General features: G+C 39.9%; 1 protein-coding gene and 1 pseudogene across 1 annotated transcript; both read left to right on the top strand.

Annotated features, from left to right (window-relative positions):
• Positions 1-3,264: 3,264 nt before the first annotated feature.
• LOC142841176 (mitochondrial nicotinamide adenine dinucleotide transporter SLC25A51-like) lies at positions 3,265-5,152 on the top strand. Its single transcript, XM_075957961.1, has one exon. The coding sequence runs from the start codon at positions 3,371-3,373 to the stop codon at positions 4,364-4,366; it is 996 nt and encodes a 331-aa protein (XP_075814076.1). The 5' UTR covers positions 3,265-3,370; the 3' UTR covers positions 4,367-5,152.
• Positions 5,153-11,306: 6,154 nt separating this feature from the next.
• Positions 11,307-20,930, top strand: LOC142841656 (exosome complex component CSL4 pseudogene; annotated as a pseudogene).
• Positions 20,931-22,613: the final 1,683 nt, after the last annotated feature.

Genomic DNA, 22,613 nt, shown 5'->3' with positions numbered 1-22,613 from the left:
AAAGTTTCAAAAAATATTAATTTAGATATATAACACAATATTAGTTATTTGAATTCAAATTAAGAAAAGCCCAGGAAAATAGATGTGAAATTGTAAAAGACATTTGAACATGAGAGAAACTTCTGTCTTCTATGATAGCAGAAAGTCATTTTAAACTAACAGGAATATTTAAAATACCCAGAGCTTCCAGCCTTTTGTTCATACAGAGTGTTTATCTTCAATCTTGGGTAAGTGTAAAAATAGGCTGGAGGGTTCGAAAACACTAGGCATGGTCAAGGTTAACTTATAGAGGTTCTGATGTAAAGAAATTTGGAATTCCTCTTCCCTACAGAAATTCAACAGGTACATTGCTTAAAAGTCAAGGGTGTAACATATTCAAAGAAGTCATTTTCCCTTCCCAGCATAGAAGACTTGTGACATATAAAAGGAAGTAGGAGCTGGTGGGAGCTAAGCTGAAGGGGACCAGCAGGAGAGGGAGCCAGGTCCTGAGGTGGGGGCACAACTAGTGGTTGGAAGAGAGATAACAAGAACAAAGTCTGCATGAGGATCCCATGGTGAAATCCATTAATTTCTATACTCATCTTTAAAAAATCAAACCCTAGTTAAAACATAATATATTCATTTTAATTTAATGTTGTAAATAAAAAAAAATCATGTTACGATCCTTTTCTCAAACATGAACATTTCCCTACTGATCCCACAGAGAAAAAAGTACTTCTAGAATCTGGCTGAGAGCTCAATGTCAGCATATGCAAAACAAAAAGACTTACATGGACTCACGTACAAACTCAGTATGAGTTGTAGAAGCACTGTCACATCACACTGAGGCAGGACCAAGGTATTCTCCTCTATATCTAGGCTGAGCAAGGTATCCCTCCATAGGCAATGGGCTCCAAAAAGCCAGTTTATGCACTAGGGATAAATATTCCAGGGTTTGCTGATGCGGTGGGGGGTGGTTGGGGTTGTTTGATGTTGCTGCCTGATCTCAGGGGCTTCAGTGCATGGGGGAGGGGCATGGGATATGTTCCAGGCAGTCTTGGGTCTAGAGAGCAGGGCTGTCCTGCTGGGAGCCCAGACACCCACCTCCCCCAGGTGCAGCCATGGCTTCAGTGTTTGCTGATGTGGCTCGGAGTGGGGGTGAATGGTTAGGGGTATGGAGCGGCTGCTGACAGGTTTCTGGGGCTTCAGGGAGGTAGGGAAGGGGCTTGGAATGTGCCACTGAAGGCTAGGACCTAGAGAGCAGAGCTGTGTGGCTGGGAGCCCAGACACTCAACTATTTTATGATGGTTTATACACTGTGCAACCTGTGAATGAATATGCCCAGAAAGAAGCAACAACAGAACTTTTTGCAAGGCTGACTCATCAGAAGTTGAGTTATTCTGTGGAATGTTTAGAATGTTGCAGGTCCAGAGCCTAATTATAATTTGGGAGTGGTCTCTTTGGTCCCTAAATGGCAAGTACTTATGCATCTCTGTGCGGCAAACCTGTCACTAAAAGATGCAAATAGATGAGGTCAGCAGACGTTGAAATTCCTAGTAGAGCTACTCAAAGAAGCAAGGCTCTGTTCTTTGAGCTACTGAAGTATTGGAGAAGTAGTGTTTTTTTACACGACTGTTGTATTACAAACTAAATAATAGATAGAAGATTCTGCAAAGTGAATGTAGATACTTCCTAATATTCTTTCCAAACTCTAATAACTTCAAATCATTAACATTCTCAATTACCCTCTATTGAATGACTTTATTGAGGACATTGATACCAAATGTCCCAAGCTAAGTTAGTGTCCTCAATAAGTGAATTAAAAGAGCCAGATTGATAAAGTAGGAACAGATGATTTTGGTGCGTTTCAGGAAATTTCTGAGACTTTTACAGAGTGTGTTCATTTCAAGGAAACAGCTGTATAACACTGCCCTCAACTTCAGTTCAATCCTATGTAAATGGATCTGGACATAAAATTGCACTTCTGAAGTAACTTGTGCAGTCTGAAACTTTGGGTCAGAATAGTTTTCTGAGACGATCTCTTGTTACTTTATTATTTGTTCTGCCATGGAGTTTAGAGAATTCCCCTTTAGTCCCTTTAGTTCTGCTTTTACTGACCTCTCATCATCTGCTTTGGATCGACTCATGTTCTCACACTCTTTAAAGTCATGTGAGGCCTAATCCCCAAGATGATTATAGCTAGCAATAGTGGTTATCCAGTGGTAATTAAGGTCAAATTAGGCAAGATTCTGAGATGATGAGACTATTGTCTTTAGGAGACAATCTGAAGAGGGAGCTCTTTTATTTTTTTCTCCATTCATAGGAGGAAGAGGTGATGCGAGCAAACAATGAGAGGCTAAGTGTTCATAATGAAAGATGGAAGCCTTCACCAAAACTCACTATGCCCTCACCCTGACCTTAGACTTTCAGTCTCCAGAAGGATGGGGAAATAGATGTCTGCTGCTTACAATTATTTTTTACATCTATATGAACAAAAGAAAAAAACAAATTTCCCATAATCCGTATTCTTTAGCAATATCGTATTCTTTTAAAGTTTGAGATCAAGTGAAAGGGTGGTCTTTCTTTATATTGGCTTACATCACCAAAAGAATTGCTGTGCCATCATCGTGCAGCCCCATGGTGATCACTGCTAGATTCTTCTTCTCTACAGGCAGAACAGACCCTCTTGTTACCTTGTTAACAGTACTACTTTGGCCCAAACACCAAGGAGTTCAGTGAAGATGGTTAGTTTTCCAGGTCATGGATGTCTTGAAAGCTCTTTATGAGAAAGGATGAAGTAAGCTCTCATCTACAAAGTTATGAAATAAATTCACTCACAGGAGGTCAATGGCACAGGTTCCAGGATTTATTCCCTTTTGTTAAGGGGCAGAAGATGAGTAGAATAAAGTTCTTTCTTCTCCTTGACAATTTATTATACTGAATTATAGCAGATATCTTGCAATCATTAAGGGGAAAAAAGGCTATTATAAAGACACCAACTCAGAGTCCTGCCATTATAGGCCCCAGGAATGTCTAACTATAAAGTTTATTTTTATCAAAGTCAGGTAAATAAATAACCATAATAAATAAATAAATGAACAATAAATCCCTATAACGTTGATATCTTTTAGCTGTTTATTCTGTTACCAGGCACTCAGTACTCGAGCAAAAAGTATCTCAGAAGTATTTAGGTTGCCTGCATTACAGTTATTATGTAACATACAGGTTACATACTTGCATAATTGAGTTATAGAATAACTAGGGTCTGCGCCTGCGCGGGCGCGGGCTCGGGCTCGCTCGCTCGCCGGCCGTCCTGCGGGCGGGCGCCCGCGGCCGTGGGAAATGCAGCTGTCAGTATTGACTCCAGAAGAGAGAAGGTTAACAATGGAGGATGTTGGGAAGGTTACCAGAAAGATGTCGTCATCAGTGCCAGGCTCGGTCGATGTCACAGGTTAAAACGTTTGCCCAGAGAAGAAAGACCATAAGCACCATGATGGACTCAGAAGCGCATGATAAGAGGCCCCCAATGTTGACCTCTTCAAACCAGGATCTGTCTCCTCACATTGCAGACGTGGGTGAGATAAAGCATTACTTCTGTGGCTGCTGCGCAGCGTTCAACAACGTGGCCATCACGTACCCGGTTCAGAAGATCCTCTTTCGGCAGCAGCTGTACGGCCTCAAAACCCGGGATGCGATACTCCAGCTGAGGAGGGATGGGTTTCGAAACTTGTATCGTGGGATCCTCCCCCCACTGATGCAGAAGACAACCACGCTGGCGCTTATGTTTGGTCTGTATGAGGACCTGTCACGCCTGCTCCGCAAGCACGTGAGCGGTGCTCCCGAGTTTGCCACCAGAAGTGTGGCGGCGCTGCTTGCCGGGACAACAGAAGCCATTCTCACTCCATTCGAAAGGGTTCAGACTTTGCTTCAGGACCACAAGCATCACGATAAGTTCACAAACACTTACCAGGCCTTCCGGGCCCTGAGATGCCACGGAATTGCAGAGTATTACCGAGGCTTTGTGCCTATCCTTTTCCGAAATGGATTCAGCAATATCCTTTTTTTTGGCCTTCGAGGGCCCATTAAAGAGCATCTGCCTACTGCCACCACGAATAGTGAGCATTTGGTCAACGACTTTATCTGTGGAGGTGTGCTGGGTGCCATGCTGGGCTTCCTGAGCTTCCCAATTAATGTTGTGAAGGCTCGGATCCAGTCTCAGATTGGCGGGCCGTTCCAGTCTTTCCCCATGGTTTTCAAGACAATCTGGCTCGAGCGGGACAGGAAGCTGATCAATCTCTTCAGAGGCGCCCATCTCAATTACCATCGCTCTCTCATCTCCTGGGGAATAATCAATGCCACCTATGAGTTTTTGTTAAAGATTGTATGATACGGTCACTACAGGAAATGTTATTCTCCACCAACTAGACCTAAAGAGAGTGCAATTTGTCTTTGTTCCTAATTGGCTTAAATACCGGTTGGCGTAAGTCCAGGCCATAATAAGTTACGGACAAAGCATTGACAGAAACATAAAAGGTTTCAGTGGGCAGGTGTCAGGGTTTTGGTTTGATCATTACTCAAGAGCTTTAGGCTGTTACCTGGTAACTAGCCGTGTGTCTGATGACCTTTTCAGGGCAGCTGTCAGCCAGATAGATTCCTTTTCCTCCCGGAAGCAAGCCTTGCTAGGCCTTCGGCGTGGAAACAGTGGCATCAGCAGCCAGCGCGAGCGCTCCGTCCTAGGGCTTCTCAGGCCCACCTCTCACCTTCTTCATTGCTTCTTCGCCCTCGGGGGTGATCTTCACTAAACCCCAGCATTGCATGGTGGGCGAGCATCTTAGCTGTGTAGTTCCATGATGAATTGTTGGATTTGAGACTAAGTGCTGTTGAGATGGCCATTAGCCACACTTTTTATTTAGATTTGGTAGGATTGTGCAGCCAATGAAAGCTTCCATTTCACTGTTTAGCTTTGAACATTTTCTGTTTAATTCAGAATGTGACTTTTAAGCCCTTCTAGAATGTTCTTGTGCTTTTTTACTGAATTCATTGCCAAAATATAGGGTGACCAGTGGGGACATTGTCCCTTGTGAGTAATACCTGTCATGTTCGTCTATCCTGTTCTCTGGTACTAGACTTTATAATAAACACTTCCATAAAGTTTTAAAAAAAAAAAGAATAACTAACTAGGTCTGTAGAAATCAGTCTCAGAGCTTCTATTGTTGTGAAAAGACACTATGACCATAACAACTTTTATAAAGAAAAATATTTAATTGGGGTTGTCTTACAGTTTCAGAGGTTTAGTCCATTATCATCATGGCAAGAAGCTTAGCAACATGCAGTCAGACATGGTGTTGCAGAAGGAGCTGAGAATTCTACATCTTGATCTGTAAGTAACAGGAGGAAGTGAGCTGTATGCCATACTGGGAGTATCTAGAGCATATATGAGACCTTAACGCCTGCCTCCACAGTGATACACTTTCTCCAAATGGACCACACCTATTCAAACAAGGTCATACCTCCTAATAGTACCACTCCCTATAGGCCAAACACTCAATCACAAGAGTCTATGGGATCCATACCTCTTCATACCATCGCAAAATCCAAATTTATCATTTTTATAGGCATATGATTATCTACCACATATATTATATATACATATAATTTTAAGTATCTATTTAAGTGTCATATGTTCCTCAAACCAACAATCTAGACTACAAGTTCAACCATCAAGAAGGGGCCTAAAGGATCATGCAATAAGATCAAACTGCAATCTGACATGTGTAAGGACATTGTACTACTCCCTATATTGAAAGATAATATAATACTTGGACAAGTAAGAGACTCTCTGATTACTAAGAGGTTATAGAAGCTGAGTGCCAGCAGCAGTGCACAAGATTTGTTTTCTTGGAGTTCAAAGTCAAAAAGAAAAGCTTCTTTTATCGAAAATGAGGTGTTCATAGGTTTGTGGGTTAAAATCCGGGTCTTCTATACGATTCCATTGGTTGACATCTCTGTTTTTATACCAATACCAAGCTGTTTTCAATACTGTAGCTCTGTAGTAGAGTTTGAAGTCAGGGATGGTAATGCCTCCAGAAGTTCCTTTATTATATAAGACTGTTTTGGCTATCCTGGGTTTTTTGTTTTTCCATATAAAGTTGATTATTGTCCTCTCAAGATCTGTGAAGAATTTTGATGGGACCTTGATGGGGATTGCATTGAATCTATAAATTGCCTTTGGTAGAATTGCCATTTTTACTATGTTGATCCTCCCAATCCAAGAGCAAGGGAGACCTTTCCACTTTCTGGTATCCTCTTCAATTTCTTTCTTCAATTCCTTAAAGTTCTTGTCAAATAGATCTTTCACTTCCTTGGTTAGAGTTACCCCAAGGTATTTTATGCTATTTGTGGCTATCGTGAAAGGTGATGCTTCTCTGATTTCCCTCTCTGCTTCCATATCCTTTGTGTATAGGAGGGCGATTGATTTTTTGGAGTTGATCTTGTATCCTGCCACATTACTAAAGCTGTTTATCAGCTTTAGGAGTTCTTTGGTGGAGTTTTGGGGGTCGCTTATGTACACTATCATATCATCTGCAAATAATTTAAGTTTAACCTCTTCCTTCCCAATTCGAATCCCCTTGATCCCCTTATGTTGTCTTATTGCTATTGCTAAAACTTCAAGCACTATATTGAAGAGGTATGGAGAGAGTAGACAGCCTTGTCGTGTTCCTGATTTTAGTGGGATGGCTTTGAGTTTCTCTCCGTTTAGTTTGATGTTAGCTGTCGGTTTGCTGTAAATAGCTTTTATTATATTTAGGTATGACCCTTGTATCCCTAATCTCTCCAAGACTTTTATCATAAAGGGATGTTGAATTTTGTCAAAAGCTTTTTCAGCATCTAATGAAATGATCATATGATTTTTTTCTTTCAGTTTATTTATATGATGGATTACATTGATAGATTTTCATATGTTGAACCAGCCCTGCATCTCTGGGATGAAGCCTACTTGATCATAATGGATAATTTTTCTAATGTGTTCTTGGATACGGTTTGCTAGTATTTTGTTGAGGATTTTTGAGTCGATGTTCATGAGTAAGACTGGCCTGTAATTCTCTTTCTTGGTTGAGTCTTTGTGTGGTTTTGGAATCAGAGTGACTGTAGCTTCATAAAAGGAATTTGGCAACGACTCTTCTGTTTCTATATTGTGAAATACATTAAGGAGTATAGGTATAAGCTCTTCTTGTAAGTTTTGGTAGAATTCCGCATTGAAACCATCTGGTCCTGGACTTTTTTTGGTAGGGAGGTTTTTGATGACAGCTTCTAATTCTTCACGACTAACAGGTCTATTTAGATTGTTCAGCTGGTCCTGGTTTAGCTTTGGTATATGGTATTTATCTAAAAACGTGTCCATTTCTTTTACATTTTCCAGTTTTGTAGCATACAGGCTTTTGTAGTAAGATCTAATGATTCTTTGAATTTCCTCTGTGTCTGTGGTTATGTCCCCCTTTTCATTTCTGATCTTATTAATTTGCATATTCTCTCTCTGCCATTTGATTAGTTTGGATACAGGTTTATCAATTTTGTTGATTTTCTCTAGGAACCAGCTTTTTGTTTCATTGATTCTTTGAATTGTTTTTTGTGTTTCTATTTTGTTGATTTCAGCCCTCAGTTTGATTATTTCAAGTCTTCTACTCCTCCTAGGTGAGTCTGCTTCTTTTTTTTCTAGAGCTTTCAGATGGGCTGTTAAGTCTCTAATATGTGCTTTCTCTGTTTTCTTTAAGTGGGCACTTAGTGCTATGAACTTTCCTCTCAGGACTGATTTCATAGTGTCCCATAAGTTTGAATAGGTTGTTTCTTTATTTTCATTGAATTCAAGGAAGACTTTGATTTCTTTTTTTATTTCTTCCTTGATCCAGGTGTGATTCAGAAGTTGACTGTTAAGTTTCCATGAGTTTGTGGGCTTTCTGGGGGTAGCATTGTTGTTGCCTTCTAACTTTAATCCATGGTGGTCTGATAAGACGCAGGAGGTTACGAATATTTTTTTTGTAACTGTGGAAGTTTACTTTGTTACCGAGTATGTGGTCAATTTTCGAGAAGGTTCCATGAGCTACAGAGAAGAAGGTGTATTCTTTCCTATTTGGGTGGAATGTTCTATAGATGTCTGTTAAGTCCATTTGATTCATTATGTCCATTAATTCTCTTATTTCTCTGTTAGGTTTCTGTCTGATTGACCTGTCCATTGGTGAGAGAGGAGTGTTGAAGTCTCCTACTATTAGTGTGTGCCGTTTGATGGCAGCCTTGAATTTTAGTAATGTTTCTTTTACGTACATGGGTGCTTTTATATTAGGGGCATAGATATTCAGGATTGAGACTTCATCCTGATGAATTGTTCCTGTTATGAATATAAAATGTCCCTCTCTATCTTTTCTGATTGATTTAAGTTTGAAGTCAACTTTGTTAGAAAAGTATGGCCACACCTGATTGTTTCTTGGGTCCATTTGCTTGATAAGCCTTTTCCCAGCCCTTTACTCTGAGTAGGTGCCTGTCTTTGTGGTTGAGGTGTGTTTCTTGCAAACAGCAGAATGTTGGATCCTGTTTTCATATCCAATCTTTTAGCCTGTGCCTTTTTATAGGTGAGTTGAGTCCATTGACATTAAGTGATATTAATGACCAGTGGTTGTTAACTCCGGTCACTTTTTTAGTAGTAGAGTTTGTGTGTTTCCCTTCTTTGAGTTGTGCTGGTGAAGGGTCTCTAGATGTTTGAGTTATGTGGTCATTGTTGGACTCCTTGGTTTGTGATTTTCCTTCTATTACTTTCTGTAAGGCTGGATTTGTGGCTACATATTGTTTAAATTTGTTTTTATCCTGGAAAATTTTGTTTTCTCCATTTATAGTGAACGAAAGCTTGGCTGGGTATAGTAGTCTGGGCTTGCATCCATGGTCTTTTAGTTTCTGAAGTACATCTATCCAGGACCTTCTGGCTTTCATGGTTTCCATAGAGAAGTCAGGTGTAAGTCTGATAGGTTTACCCTTATAAGTAACTTGCCCCTTTTCCTTTGCAGCTCTTAATATTCTTTCTTTATTCTGCATGCTTTGTGTTTTGATTATTATATGGCGAGGAGATATTTTTTTTTGGTCCAGTCGATTCGGTGTTCTGTATGCTTCTTGAACCTTCAAAGGAATATCTTTCTTTAGGTTGGGAAAGTTTTCTTCTATAATTTTATTAAATATATTTTCTGGACCGTTGAGCTGTACTTCTTCTCCTTCTTCTATCCCTATTATTCTTAGGTTTGGTCTTTTTATTGTGTCCCAGATTTCTTGAATGTTTTGTGATGAGAATTTGTTGGTTTTGCTGTTTTCTTTGATCAGTGTGTTTATTTTCTCTATGGTATCTTCAGTGTCTGACATTCTTTCTTCTATCTCTTGTAATCTGTTGTTAGTACTTGTCTCTCTAGTTCCTGTTCGTTACTCAGATTTTCCATCTCCATTCTTCCCTCGGTTTGTGTTTTCTTCATTGCTTCCATTTCATTCTTCAAGTCTAGAACCGCTTCCCTAACCTGTTTGATTGCTTTTTCTTGTTTCTCTTGGTTTTCTTGCGTGTCTTTGAGCGATTTATTCATTTCCTCTACCTTTTTGTTTATAATCTCTAATTGTTTATGGCAGTTTTTCACCTCCTGTTTAAGGTCCTCTATTATTTTCATATAGTTCACTTTTGAGTCGATTTCTTCTATTTCTTCTGGAGTAGGGTGTACAATTCTTATTTCGGGATCCCTGGATTCTGGTGGTGTCATGTTGCCTTTCAGGTTGTAGGAGGAATTCTTGCATTGGCACCTTCCCATCTCTTCCTACAAATGGAGCCAGGAGAGGCCTGGTGTCTTGGTCCAGTCTCTGCTGTGATTGACTCTCTTGGTGTATCTCTTCAGTGTAGTAGCAGGAACCGTTCCCGTCCAGATGGGATTCCTCAGCAACTAAACAGGGCCGCTAGGTAGCCCAATGATCCGGGGGCAAAAGGATGAACGGAGCAAGGGGGGAGGTATCCAGAAGAGCACAGGAAGCCTGGAGCAGGAGCTGAAGGTGCCAGGGCTCCCTTACAGGGGACCCTGAGGCCTGCCAGGTAGGCAGGCACTCACCGCTCTGGGTGGGTAGCTTTAGTGTAGGAGCTTAAAACTGTACTTGAGCACTGGTCCTAGCATACAGCAGGGCAGAGTTGGGGAGGGGTGCTTGGGGGTTGGGTAGTGCGAAAGAAAGACAGCCCTGCAGAAGGAGCTGGGGGACGGGGGTTTGTGCTCTCTTCAGGGACAGTCCGCCCCTGGATAGCACACACTCACCCGTCCAGTTGGGATTCCTCAGCAACTAAACAGGGCCACCGGTAGCCCAATGATCCAGGGACGAAAGGATGAATGGAGCAAGGGGGGGAGGGGACGGTATCCAGAAGAGCACAGGAAGCCTGGCGCAGGAGCTGAAGGTGCCAGGGCTCCCTTACAGGGGACCCTGAGGCCTGCCAGGTAGGCAGGCACTCACCGCTCTGGGTGGGTAGCCTTAGTGTAGGAGCTTAAAACTCAAAGAAAAGCTTCTTATGGGGAGTGAGGGAAGGTAAATAGTATGTGTGTGTGTGTGGCAGGGAATGGGAGGAGATAAATGTCACATTTTCTTTCATATGCTGGTTCTAGATTTAAACATATACATGAACACACGCGTGCACACACAGAGAATGTGCATACGTGCATACTTACAAAAACAGAAGTGGACTATCTGAACAAAGAGAACTGAACAAAGTAATAGCAAAGTAAAATGGAAAGACCTAGCAAATACAGCTAATACAGAAATCTGCACAGGTATTTGAAGATCCGCAAAATTGACTGCCTCTAGAGAAATCCCGCTTCCCAACATAAAGCCATTGTGCTTCAATGGGAAGCAAATGGTGTAGGTCATGTCTGAGATTAATGCTTTGGGAAACAAAACCCTCCCCACATTCCTATCTCTGGTATCCCTCAACAAACATTACATTGTTTCAGGGGTTGAGTCCCTTTGTGTGTCCCTCCAGAGTCTTTGAGAGAAGTGCTGTGGAAACTGTATGTAGAGGGTAACTAAGTGGTGACATGAAAAGCTATGTAATTTACACACCACACATACTCTTTTGAGACAGGGTCCCACCATGTAGCCCTACTGTACTGAAAGTCACTGTGGAGATCAGGCTAGACTTGAGGTCACAGAGACTGTCTTCTTTTGCTTCTTGTTTACTGGAGTTAAAGGTGGGCACCACCACTCCTAGCCACTTCCTTTTTAAGACTCGTAGCTCTAAGACTAGCTGAAGAATATCAAGGAAATGAGCGGGCATGCCTGGTAAGTAAAAGGACTGGGTATTAAAACACCATATCTCTGCAGCTGTGTTATTTCAAAAAGTCTTCCACATCCATAGTCTTCAGGGGAATACGAATCAAGAATCTATTAGGATTATATCTGTCTTAAAAGACTGTCCCTGGAGCCAAGAACTGCCATCTTAGAAAGTTCAGGTGCACTTGCAAAAGATAATATCAGCTGTGCTTGTTGATGGTTTATATTCCTCCATTCCCCACTCCACACCCATAGTAGGGCATGGGATTTTTTCAGCTGCTCCATACCACTGGGTAACTCTTCATATGGCCTAGGGGTCAGGCTGGAGTATATAGAACGCTGGGAAGACTGGAGTGGGGCTCCATATATACAACTACAGAGAAACTTTCATTCCTGGTGCGTAAAGATTTTCGGGTGTTGACCTTGGAGTGCCAACACTCCTATAAGTAACCCTTCATGTATTCTCTCTATGGAAATCAAATAAACTCATTGGTTTCCAAGTGAACCTTGGTGGAATTGTGCCTCCATTTGTTGTTGGGACCTTGAGAAAAGAGGTAGGTGTTGCTTTTTGTCTCCCCTGCTAAAGAATTTTAGGAACAACATCTCAACTTAGTAGTGAGAATGACTATATAAGAAAATATGTCAAGAATGCAGAGGATGGAAATTAGTGCGTCCACTATGTAAAGAAGTAGGACCATAGAATCTATCCAGAGCACTTGTATGCATACTTTGATGGATTGTCCAATTGATTGGATCAGGAATCAACTATCAGAAATGTTTCTGGACAGGTCTGGGATTTAATGAATTTGAAAGACATAACTTAAATGTGAGTAGCACTTACCACTGGCAGCCAGATGAAGGGGATCCAAAGGGAAACCTTTGGTTTTTGCCTCATTGCTTTCATGTGTCACTGGGAAATTCATCTATCCTGTTGTTGCCGCTGTTCTCACCATTGTTACATTCTTTCACTCTTATTGGAACTCAGCTTCTTCAAGCTTCCCATATGGAAAGAAGACCAGTGGCTCCCAGGGATCCTCCAAGCCTTCATTTACAGGTTTTAAGTGCTGGGTATCCAGACTCATGAACTCCAGAAGCTACTGGGTTTTCAGCCTTTTTAATGGAAAGACAGTCATTTTTAGACTGCCCAATTCATATTGCTTAAGCTATTTTAATATCCACCTCTTTACCGTGCATTCATCCTATTAGTTCTGTTCCTCTAGAGAACCTTGACGATTATAATAGTCAAAGGAAATGAAGTGAGCATATGAAAAAACAGTTTCAGGGCCTTTTTATTGTAAGACTATTCTTAGTAATCAAGGATCATCCTGGAGTGTCCATCAACAAATGCATGAATTTAAAATAGAGACTTTTATGTATCTATACAGGAAAATCATGCTATTTTCAGGAACAAGAATGGAGTTGGAAGATTACAGAAACTGGGCTGACAGAGAAATAAAAGTAGTATATTTTTCTCTCATGTGAGAAAACTTAAAATAAAATAATGGCCTAAAAATAATGATTACACTTTTCGGGAAGGAGAAAGCTACAGAAGAGAGGTAGGGAGAGATAGCAGAAAGGAGTAGTGCAGTGTTACACTCAAAGTATAGTGTATGCACATGTGGAATTGTTACATTAAACTTGCCTATTTCTACATTTAATATAAGTGAATAGTAATTTAAAAATAGTGCTCATGATAGCAGCTTAAACAGTAAACCATCCCTCTTTTGTATAGGCAAAAATTGTCTAGCGAGGAGTCTTGGCGTGTAGGTACCAATCCCCAATGCTTCATGAGTAACCTAAGGGAAATAATCCAATACCTTTGACTCACAGTACCTCCAGGTATAACATAACTTCTGGCAATACTCAAAGAATTAGGAGACACTAACACAACCCACATTCTGCAAAGCAGAGATTATATGGTAAACTGAATGATTAAGCAGCCATCACATTCCCAAAGAAATCTATTAGTAGCTGTTTTTGCAAAGACCACAAAGTTAACCGCTAGAGGGGTCTGTACTTGGATGACAATAATATATTCACATCAATTTGCAGCGTATCATGACGGTGTCAGAGATTGATGGACTTTTCCCCTAGTTTTATCTCCATTACAGACAGAGACAAATAGTCAGATTTCATGAAGCTGGAATTTATCTGCAGCTTAGGTGCCTGAAAAGACACTAAATGCCAGGAAGAGTTTTTGTGAAAGAATCCTGAATTCATTTTTGGTTTTGGCTAGCTACTGTCAAACTGTAGCAAGTACAGGCCTTAGGGAGTGTGATGGATTGACAGGTCTATATCTGCATCTCAGGGGTGGAAGAGGTCTGTTCATTACAAACTGGCTGATTCCAAAGAACACCTCATTCTTAGAACTCGTCCTCATATCTTTAAATTATCTGGTAGCATCACTCATGGTGCAGCCCATTTCCCTTGATTAGCATCAGTTAATTTCAATAAAAATGTTACTTGAATGTAACTGTGATTTTAAGTAATTATAAAATGTGATTTTTCACAGAAAAGGCTGACCTGCATTTAAGGAGCTGAAGAGAAGACTGAAACTGAAAGGAAGGAATTACTCGGAATAATTGCAGGACTTTGTTAGTGTAGGACATCTGCATTTGTGCCTTCTATAGAATACATATTATATAGGTGACTAACTCATACAGAATACAGCACATGTGGGTTTGAATTCTCACTTATATGACTCCAGGTTATATATTCATTTAAATTGCTATATAACCTTTATTCTTATGTATGGTGTATTATATCATTTATTTTATATATAATTAATATTTATGTCTCTATCTCCATCCATCGCCAGATGAAAGTTCTAGGATGATATGCAAGATATTCGTCAGTATTGAGCTAGGATGGGGTCATTTCAGGTTCCCTATCCTCAGCTGCCCAAGGAACTAACTGGGGACCTCAGCTTGGGCACCTGGGAGCCCCTCTAGGGTCAATTCTCCTGCCCAACCTAAAGTGGGTCCCTTAACTAAGAATTGTGGTTCCGTGCTCCCCTATCCAACCTTCCTTTATCCCGATCCTCCTGATTCCCCAAGTCCCCCCTCCTTCCCTTCTACTTTTTCTCTCCCCATCTCCCCTTACCCCCTTCCCACCCCACCCCCAAGATCCCACTTTTCTCCCCGGCAATTTTGTCTACTTCCCTTATCCAAGAGGATAACGATATGTTTTTCCTTGTGTTCACCTTCTTACTTAGCTTCTTTAGGTTCGCCAATTGTAGACTCCGTGACCCCTATTTATGGCTAGAAATGGACTGAGCTCCCAAGGTCCCAATGAGGAGCAGAAGGAGGGAGAACATGAGCAAAGAAGTCGGGACCACGAGGGGTGCACCCACCCACTGAGACAGTGGAGCTGATCTACTGGGAGCTCACCAAGGCCAGCTGGACTATTACCAAATAAAGCATGGGATAAAACTGAACTCTCTGATCATGACGAACAATGAGGGCTGATGAGACGCCAAGGACAATGGCACGCAGTTTTGATCCTACACAATCTGCTGGCTTGGTGGGAGCCTAGCCAGTTTGGATGTTCACCTTCCTAGATATGGACGGAGGGGGGAGGACCTAGGACTTACCACAGGGCAGGGAACCCTGACTGCTCTTTGGACTGGAGAGGGAGGGGGAGAGGAGTGGGGGGAAGGGGAGAGGGGTGGAAGGAGGGGGAGAAGAGTGGGAGGAGGGGGAGAAGAGTGGGAGGAGGGGGAGGGAAAGGGGAGGCTGGGAGGAGGTGGAAATTTGTTTTTTTTCTTTATTCTTCTTTTATCAATAAAAAAAATGAAAAAAAAAACCAAAAAAAGAAAAAAGAAAAAAAAAGAAAAAAAATATTTATGTTTAGCTGCTTTTTTCTTCAAGGTGAAAGTAAATACTAATATTCAGGATTTTTCAGATTTATTCATTTTACTGAGAATAATTCAAATACTACTACTACTAATAAAACTTTCTTAAGATAGTGAAAAACTCAAATAAGTCCCCTCTGTGTCTGCTCATTCAGTTGAATATCACCTTAGTAAAAAAGTGTAGAAAATCATTTTACCTGCACACATATTAGAAGTGGGCTACAACAATGGCACAAGAATCTAGAGTTGATTCTTACAACTCACTCTCAATAGCTAAATGTAGTAACATTGGAACATGCTTGGAATCTCTCCACTAGGGAAGTGAAGATAGGCTTATCTTTTGGGATTGCTGGATTGCCAGCTGAGCCGATTTAGGTGAGCCCCAGGTGCCAGTAAAAGACTCTTTCTCGGCCGGGCGATGGTGGCGCACGCCTTTAATCCCAGCACTTGGGAGGAAGAGGCAGGCGGATCTCTGTGAGTTTGAGACCAGCCTGGTCTACAGAGCGAGTTCCAGGACAGGCTCCAAAGCCACAGAGAAACCCTGTCTCGAAAAACCAAAAAAAAAAAAAAAAAGACTCTTTCTCAATAAAGTACTTCAATTTTCTAACTATTGTGAATAAAGCAGCAATGAAAGTGGATGAGCAAGTACATTTGCACTAGTCCATACTGATTTTCATAGTGACTGCACAGTTTGTACTACCACCATTAGTGAATAAATATTACCCTTTTTCCACATCCATGCCAACACATGTTGCCTAGATAATAAAAATAATATTCTATATATGCACATATACATAATAGAATATTATTCAACTGTAATCAAAAATAAAATTTGAAGATAAGAGATGGAGTTAGAAATAATCTTTATAAGTGAGGTAAACCATGCAGAGAAAAACAATGCTATGTGTTCTCTCTCACATATATTTAAATATGTGAAAGAAATGCTATATTTAAATCTTTAGATATATGTGTTTAAATTGGAGTAGTCATATAAATCAGGAAACTGTAAGGGTCCATTGTGGGAGATATTAAGGGAAAGGTATAGAACATAGACAGTGTAAAGTAGAAAGGTGGAATACTAGATTAGGAAGAGTTAAGTGGGGTTAGGCATGGGAAAGCAGGGATTATGGGACATATGACTAATGCTTAATACCTTTGACATTCCATATGAAAGCCTACTAATATATCAGCTTTCTAAGAGATATACAAATGAATATTTAAAATGAATGTAAACTGAATTACCCTATAACAAGAAGACAAAAATCTCTCTCAGATACCATAAGCCAGCATATAAAATCCCATGGCAGATGTGGGTTACCTATTTTAGAGTTATTGCACAGTAAGGTTCCATAGACATCTCAAAAATTATAATTATTATCCTTGTTTCTTAGTTGTTCTACAAAAATTCATGTTAGGACTCTGTTGCTGAAGAATCTTGAAAAAATCAAGCTGGAACTGACCTGAAAGCTTCATCCCTCCTGAATAACTTTCAGAGGACATTGTATCAGAGGAGAAATGTGATGAACTGTCTTATTCATCTGTGAAACCTTAGAATTATAATAATGTTTTGTCTAACTAAATGTATTTACTATTGCTTGCAATAGTGCCATGGATGTTGTAGCAGTAACCAACTATATTCTAATTGTATTTAAAAAATGCTCTACCAGATAGAACTCACACCTGAAACAATTAATTGGGCCAGAAATTCATTCCTGGATAGGTCATTGCCTCTCGGTCCTCAGAGAAACTTTTATCATTGATATTGTTGTTTGAGTATATGGTGATTAATACAGAGATTCACAAATTGTCAGCATACAGAGAATGGAGTATATCACAATTCTTTGACTCCAAGTCTTGGGTATCATCATGGAAGAAGGTGCAGAAAGAGTGTAAGAATCAGGGGTAGTGGTAATTTGCAAAGACACAGTGTTTGCTGGACATAACCAGGATATTGCATAAATGAAGTCATAGCAGCTATTATTGTATGAACAAGTACTAAAAATATCAAACCAGCCAAAATTCTAGCACAGATATGGGAGAGCCTATGAAGTCTCACACCTAGCTGAAAAGCTACTGGCAATTAATTGTTGCTAGGGGAGGGAAAGTCAATTTTATTTAGGGATGTAGCCACTGAGAGATCATCCATACTCCAGTGGATGGTCCTACACTCATGAATATATATAGGTAGCAGAAAAAGCAGATATTTTTAAGGAGGACATGAAATTTTAAAGGAAAAATGGTTGGTAAAGAGGAGAGAAGGGAAAGGGTAATAGATTTGTTCAAAACACATTATATTCATGCATGAAATTCTCAAACAATAAAAAATTAAAAAGTGCAGATTTTATCTGAAGTTTTACTCTGGCCTCAGCACGCATACACTTACAACATGTGTACACATCCTCATGCAAAAAACTCAAAGTTATAAAAGTGGAATCTATGAGTGCTATTTTCCTCATGTTAGCCTTTAAAATTATGTAAGTGCCATCAAAGTTGTGGGGTGATTTCATAAGTTTTAGCAACTGCAAAGTATTTAATGTATGTATAGATGTGGCAACTGGTTACATTCCTGCCATTTAGCATCCTAATAAAATTCTCTTTAGCAAAAGCCTCAAAAACACAACTCAGAAAACCAAAAACCAAAACAGCCTCTGGCTCCAGAGTAATGTTTGGAAACAAAAACCATTGTTCTTCCCAGAGCCCCATCAAAACCTGACATATTCTTTCCTTTTTCGTCTCAAAGAGAATCATATACTCTGCCTCGGAGAACTTCAGTAAACAAACAAAAGCCAGCAAACCAAATTTTTCCCCATATGTCAGGAACCATGCTCAAATGATTCAAGTGCCCACAGAGCAAGAGAAATAACTGGTCTGTTAGGCCACAATACAAAATAAAACTTCCCATTTTCAATACAATCACAAAAATGGTTGTCAACCGAGTCAAGTATCAACAAAAATAATTTTTCCTTTACAACTTCAGGGTAATACAGGCAACATTGTACATCTTCCCCTAAAACATCAATTAGGGTACAGAAAATGCAAACAAAATGACAGTGCTGACAAGGACTGACAGAGAACGTGATGCTGGGACTAATTTCCAATTAATTGACTCTGGTTCTATATGAATGACCCACAATATGAAATTAAGTGACAACAAAATAGGGAATCTTTCATTTAGTATCTGCCCCACAACACAGAAATCCCAGAACTAATATAGGCCTGAAAATTAGGAATGCTTTTCTCTATTTCAAGGGCCTTGTACTTTGAAGTAAACTATGCATTATCCCACAACACCACATATCTTTCTTTATTCAGCAAATTCAGCAAATGTATCTACTTTTCATATTTATAAAATGGATATATGTTTACTGTAGAACTTTACAAAATTTATCAACAAAATATTTCCAGAGATACTCACTATTAACATGAAATCATATATCCTTTTTCATGGAGTATTCTAATATTTCAAAACAAGAACATGTTATATATGCCTATATAAATTTATACTTAGTTTTAAATTTTAAATGATCCATTTTTTGCTTTGTACAACTCCATTGTGCTAATTTTGTTTTATCTTATATTATATTGTATAGAGTATATATTATACTGTATATTATAATGACACAATCTATGCCATTTAACGTATCTTGTGTGTAAATATTCACATATATAGAAACAAATACATGTGTTCTACTCTTCCATTTGCACATGTGTCATACAAATTTGTTCAGCTTTAAGATTGCTACCTGAAGGTGTTATGCAAGTACCCAACAGAGAAGAGTAATAAATAGTCCTACCCAGCTGTAAAGACTGCAAATCAAAATGACTGGGGCCTGACAAAATATTCCCAAGGCTCCAATAGTGGCACTTAGATTTTGAGGGTAATCAACAGGTGCTTCTTGGACAGACGGCCCTTTCAGTAGTGAGGTTCTCATTCCTGGTACTGCAAACCTGGGTAGTGACACCATGGAATCTAGAGGACTGGTGATTGCCATTTTTCTAAACCAGAATGATTTCTAAATGTCTTCTATGTAGTTATTTTTCCTTATACCCTCAAATAAGATTATCTCTCATCCCTCATCATAGATGCTTCCTTTTGAAGTGGAAAAAGGCTTCTACAGAGATTTCTGTCTGATCTGGTCAAAATGCAGAAAATATGTGATAGTTGAGATCTCTACCTGCAACCAGTGCATCTACAATTTAACAACTACACAAAAGGTTCAGAAAACATCACTGCAGAGAAAGTGGGAGTGTTTAAGAGGCAGAAAACCTGGATGCTTGCTGTGATATAGTGTCTTCTAGACATGACAAACAGTGCACTCGTGAAATCTAAATAGCATGGTGGTCTAAACTAGATCTGCCTAACTATCATTCAGTCAACAAGCCAGCATGGATGGGGAAAGTGTCACAAGTCAATGGCTACTGAAGAAGGGAGAATCCATTATTTCCAGGTATCCATTCCCAAGTCCTCAGTTGAAGACACATAAACATATGAGCAACACTAAACACTAAATGGAATCAGAAGGTTTCTCTCTCTCTCTCTCTCTCTCTCTCTCTCTCTCTCTCTCACACACACACACACACACACACACAGACACAAACACACACACACACTCAAAAAATACAATTATTAGAGAAATGGTCAGGGATTTTAAGGGGTTTATGGAATATTGAAGGAGTTGTAGGGAAGATGGAAGGATGTAAATGTTGTAAATACAAGATATTCATGTGTGAAACTCTAAACTCTAAAATAGTTCAATAAAAACCCATATATAGTTTTTCATCCGGGTTTTGGACAGGGACAAGCATTGCACCACCTGTGAGGTACTGCATACCTGGCGAACGTCTGTGTAACTTGGAGGAAGGCAGCCCCGGGAGCGGCACCTACACCCGGCACGGCTACATCTTTTCCTTGCTGGCGGGCTGCCTGACGAAGACCAGCGAGAATGGCGCACTTCCTGTGGTGTCTGTGATGAGAGAAACAGAGTCCCAGCTACTTCCAGAAGTAGGACCTGTTGTCACTTGTAAGGTCTCTAGCATCAACTCACGTTTTGCCAAAGTACACATCTTGTATGTGGGTTCCACACCACTAAAAAATGCTTTTCGAGGAACTATCCGCAAGGAAGATATCCGAACAACTGAAAAAGACAAGGTTGAAATTTACAAGAGTTTCCGCCCAGGTGACATGGTTTTGGCCAACGTTATCTCCCTAGGTGACACACAGTCCAATTACCTGCTGAGCACTGCTGAAAATGAGTTAGGGGTAGTGGTAGCCCACAATGAATCGGGTGTCCAGATGGTTCCCATCAGCTGGTGTGAGATGCAGTGCCCCAAGACCCACACAAAAGAATTCCGAAAAGTGGCCAGGGTACAGCCTGAGTTCTTACAAACCTAACCACACTTCCCCTCAAAGACGGAGCCACCTTTTTCCAAGAGTACCAGTATGAAAAGAACATCAAGATGCCACAGTCTTTATTAAGGATTCTACGGTTACCTAGCAACCACCTCTTGAAAAATCTGCCAGAAATAAGTTTGTGTTGTAATGAGCACCCAAGGCCTGTGCAGCTGAGACAGGAAGATTTTTAGTTCCCAAGTGTGAGTGTGGCCTAGGCTACATAGTAAGACTCTTTCAACCAAAATATAAAACACTGTTCTTGGGAAACTGATTTTTATTCTCTTGGCTGGTGTTTGCATTCAGCAAACAAAACCATGTAATATTGGAAATAGCTTATGCCTTCTTTATAAATATGTATATATGTATTTTGCTATGACTGGTGAAAAAATGCTTTTCACTTGTTAAAAAAACCATATATATATTCAATGAAACTTGAATATGAATGTTGGGTTGTTGTGTTTCTTTTTAACAGTAAAATGTCAGTTGGCCATCTTGAATTTATATGCTCCTGACTATAAAACTGGAATGTGTATTTATATGTAGCTGATTGCACACAATACAAAACAAATTGAATTTCAAAAAATAAATAAAAGATGATTGCTTCCTGGGGTTAGAGAGATGGTGCAATATTTAAGAGTGGTTGCTCTTTGCCTTACAGAATGAGAAAAGATCTTCACCAACCTTACATCAGACTGAAGGCTGATCTCCAAAATATACAAAGAACTCAAGAAATTGGTCATCAAAAGAACAAATAATCCAATAAAAAAGGTGGAGTACAGACCTAAACAGAGAACTCTCAACAGAGGAATCCAAACTTAAGGAAATGCTCAACATCCTTAGTCATCAGAGAAATGCAAATCAAAACAACTCTGAGATTCCATCTTACACCTGTAGGAATGGCCAAGATCAAAAACACTGATGACAACTTATGCTGGAGAGGATTGTGGTAAAGGGAACACTCCTGCATTGCTGGTAGGAGTGCAAACTGGTACAGCAGCTTTGGATATCAGTATGGCGATTTCTCAGAAAATTAAGAAACAACCTTCCTCAAGACCCAGCAATACCACTTTGGGGTATATCCCCAAAGGATGTTCATGTATACCACAAGGACATGTGCTCAACTATGTTCATAGCAGAATTGTTTGTCATAGCTAGAGGCTGGAAACAACCTAAATGACCCTTCACCAAAGAATGGAAAAGGGAAATGTGGTATATTTGCACAATGGAATACTACACAGCAGAAAAAAAATAATGAAATTTTCAGGCAAATAGATGGAGCTAGAAACATCATATTGAATGAGGTAACACGGACTCAGAAAGACAAATATTGTATGTACTCACTCATAAGTGGGTTTTGGACATAAATCAGAAAAAAATCAGCCTAAAATTCACAATCCCAGAGAACCTAGACAACAAAATAGACCCTAAGAGAGATATACATGGATCTAATCTACATGGGAAATAAAAAAAAACAAGATCTCCTGAGTAAATTTGGAGCATGGGGACCATGGGAGAGGGTAGAAGGCGAGGGGAGAGGAAGGGAGGGGAGAAGAGAAAAATTTATAGATTAATAAAATCAATATTTTTTTTAAAAAAAGAGAGTGCATGTCCTTGTGGCACAATTGAACATCCTTTGGATATATACACAAAAATGGGATTATTGAGTCTTGAGGAAGGTTGTTTCCTAATTTTCAGAGAAATCGCCACACTGACATCCAAAGGGGTTGCACCAGCTTGCATTCCCACCAGCAATTGCAGAAGTGTTCCCTTTTCCCCACAACCTCTCCAGCATAAATTGTCATCAGTGTTTTTGATCTTGGCCATTCCTACAGGTGTAAGATGGAATCTCAGAGTTGTTTTGATTTGCATTTCTCTGATGACTAAGGATGTTGAACATTTCCTTAAGTGTCTTTCAGCCATTTTAGATTTCTCTGTTGAGAGTTCTCTGTTTAAGTCTGTACTCCATTTTTTTATTGGATTATGTGATCTTTTGGTGTCCAACTATGTTCATAACAGCTTTGTTTGTCATTGCCAGCACCTGGAAACAACCTAAATGTCCCTCGA

This window comes from Microtus pennsylvanicus, chromosome X, assembly GCF_037038515.1.
Source record: "Microtus pennsylvanicus isolate mMicPen1 chromosome X, mMicPen1.hap1, whole genome shotgun sequence".
NCBI lineage: Eukaryota > Metazoa > Chordata > Mammalia > Rodentia > Cricetidae > Microtus > Microtus pennsylvanicus.
The sequence above is the reverse complement of the archived record's forward strand: the minus strand, read 5'-3'. Positions and strand labels throughout refer to the sequence as shown.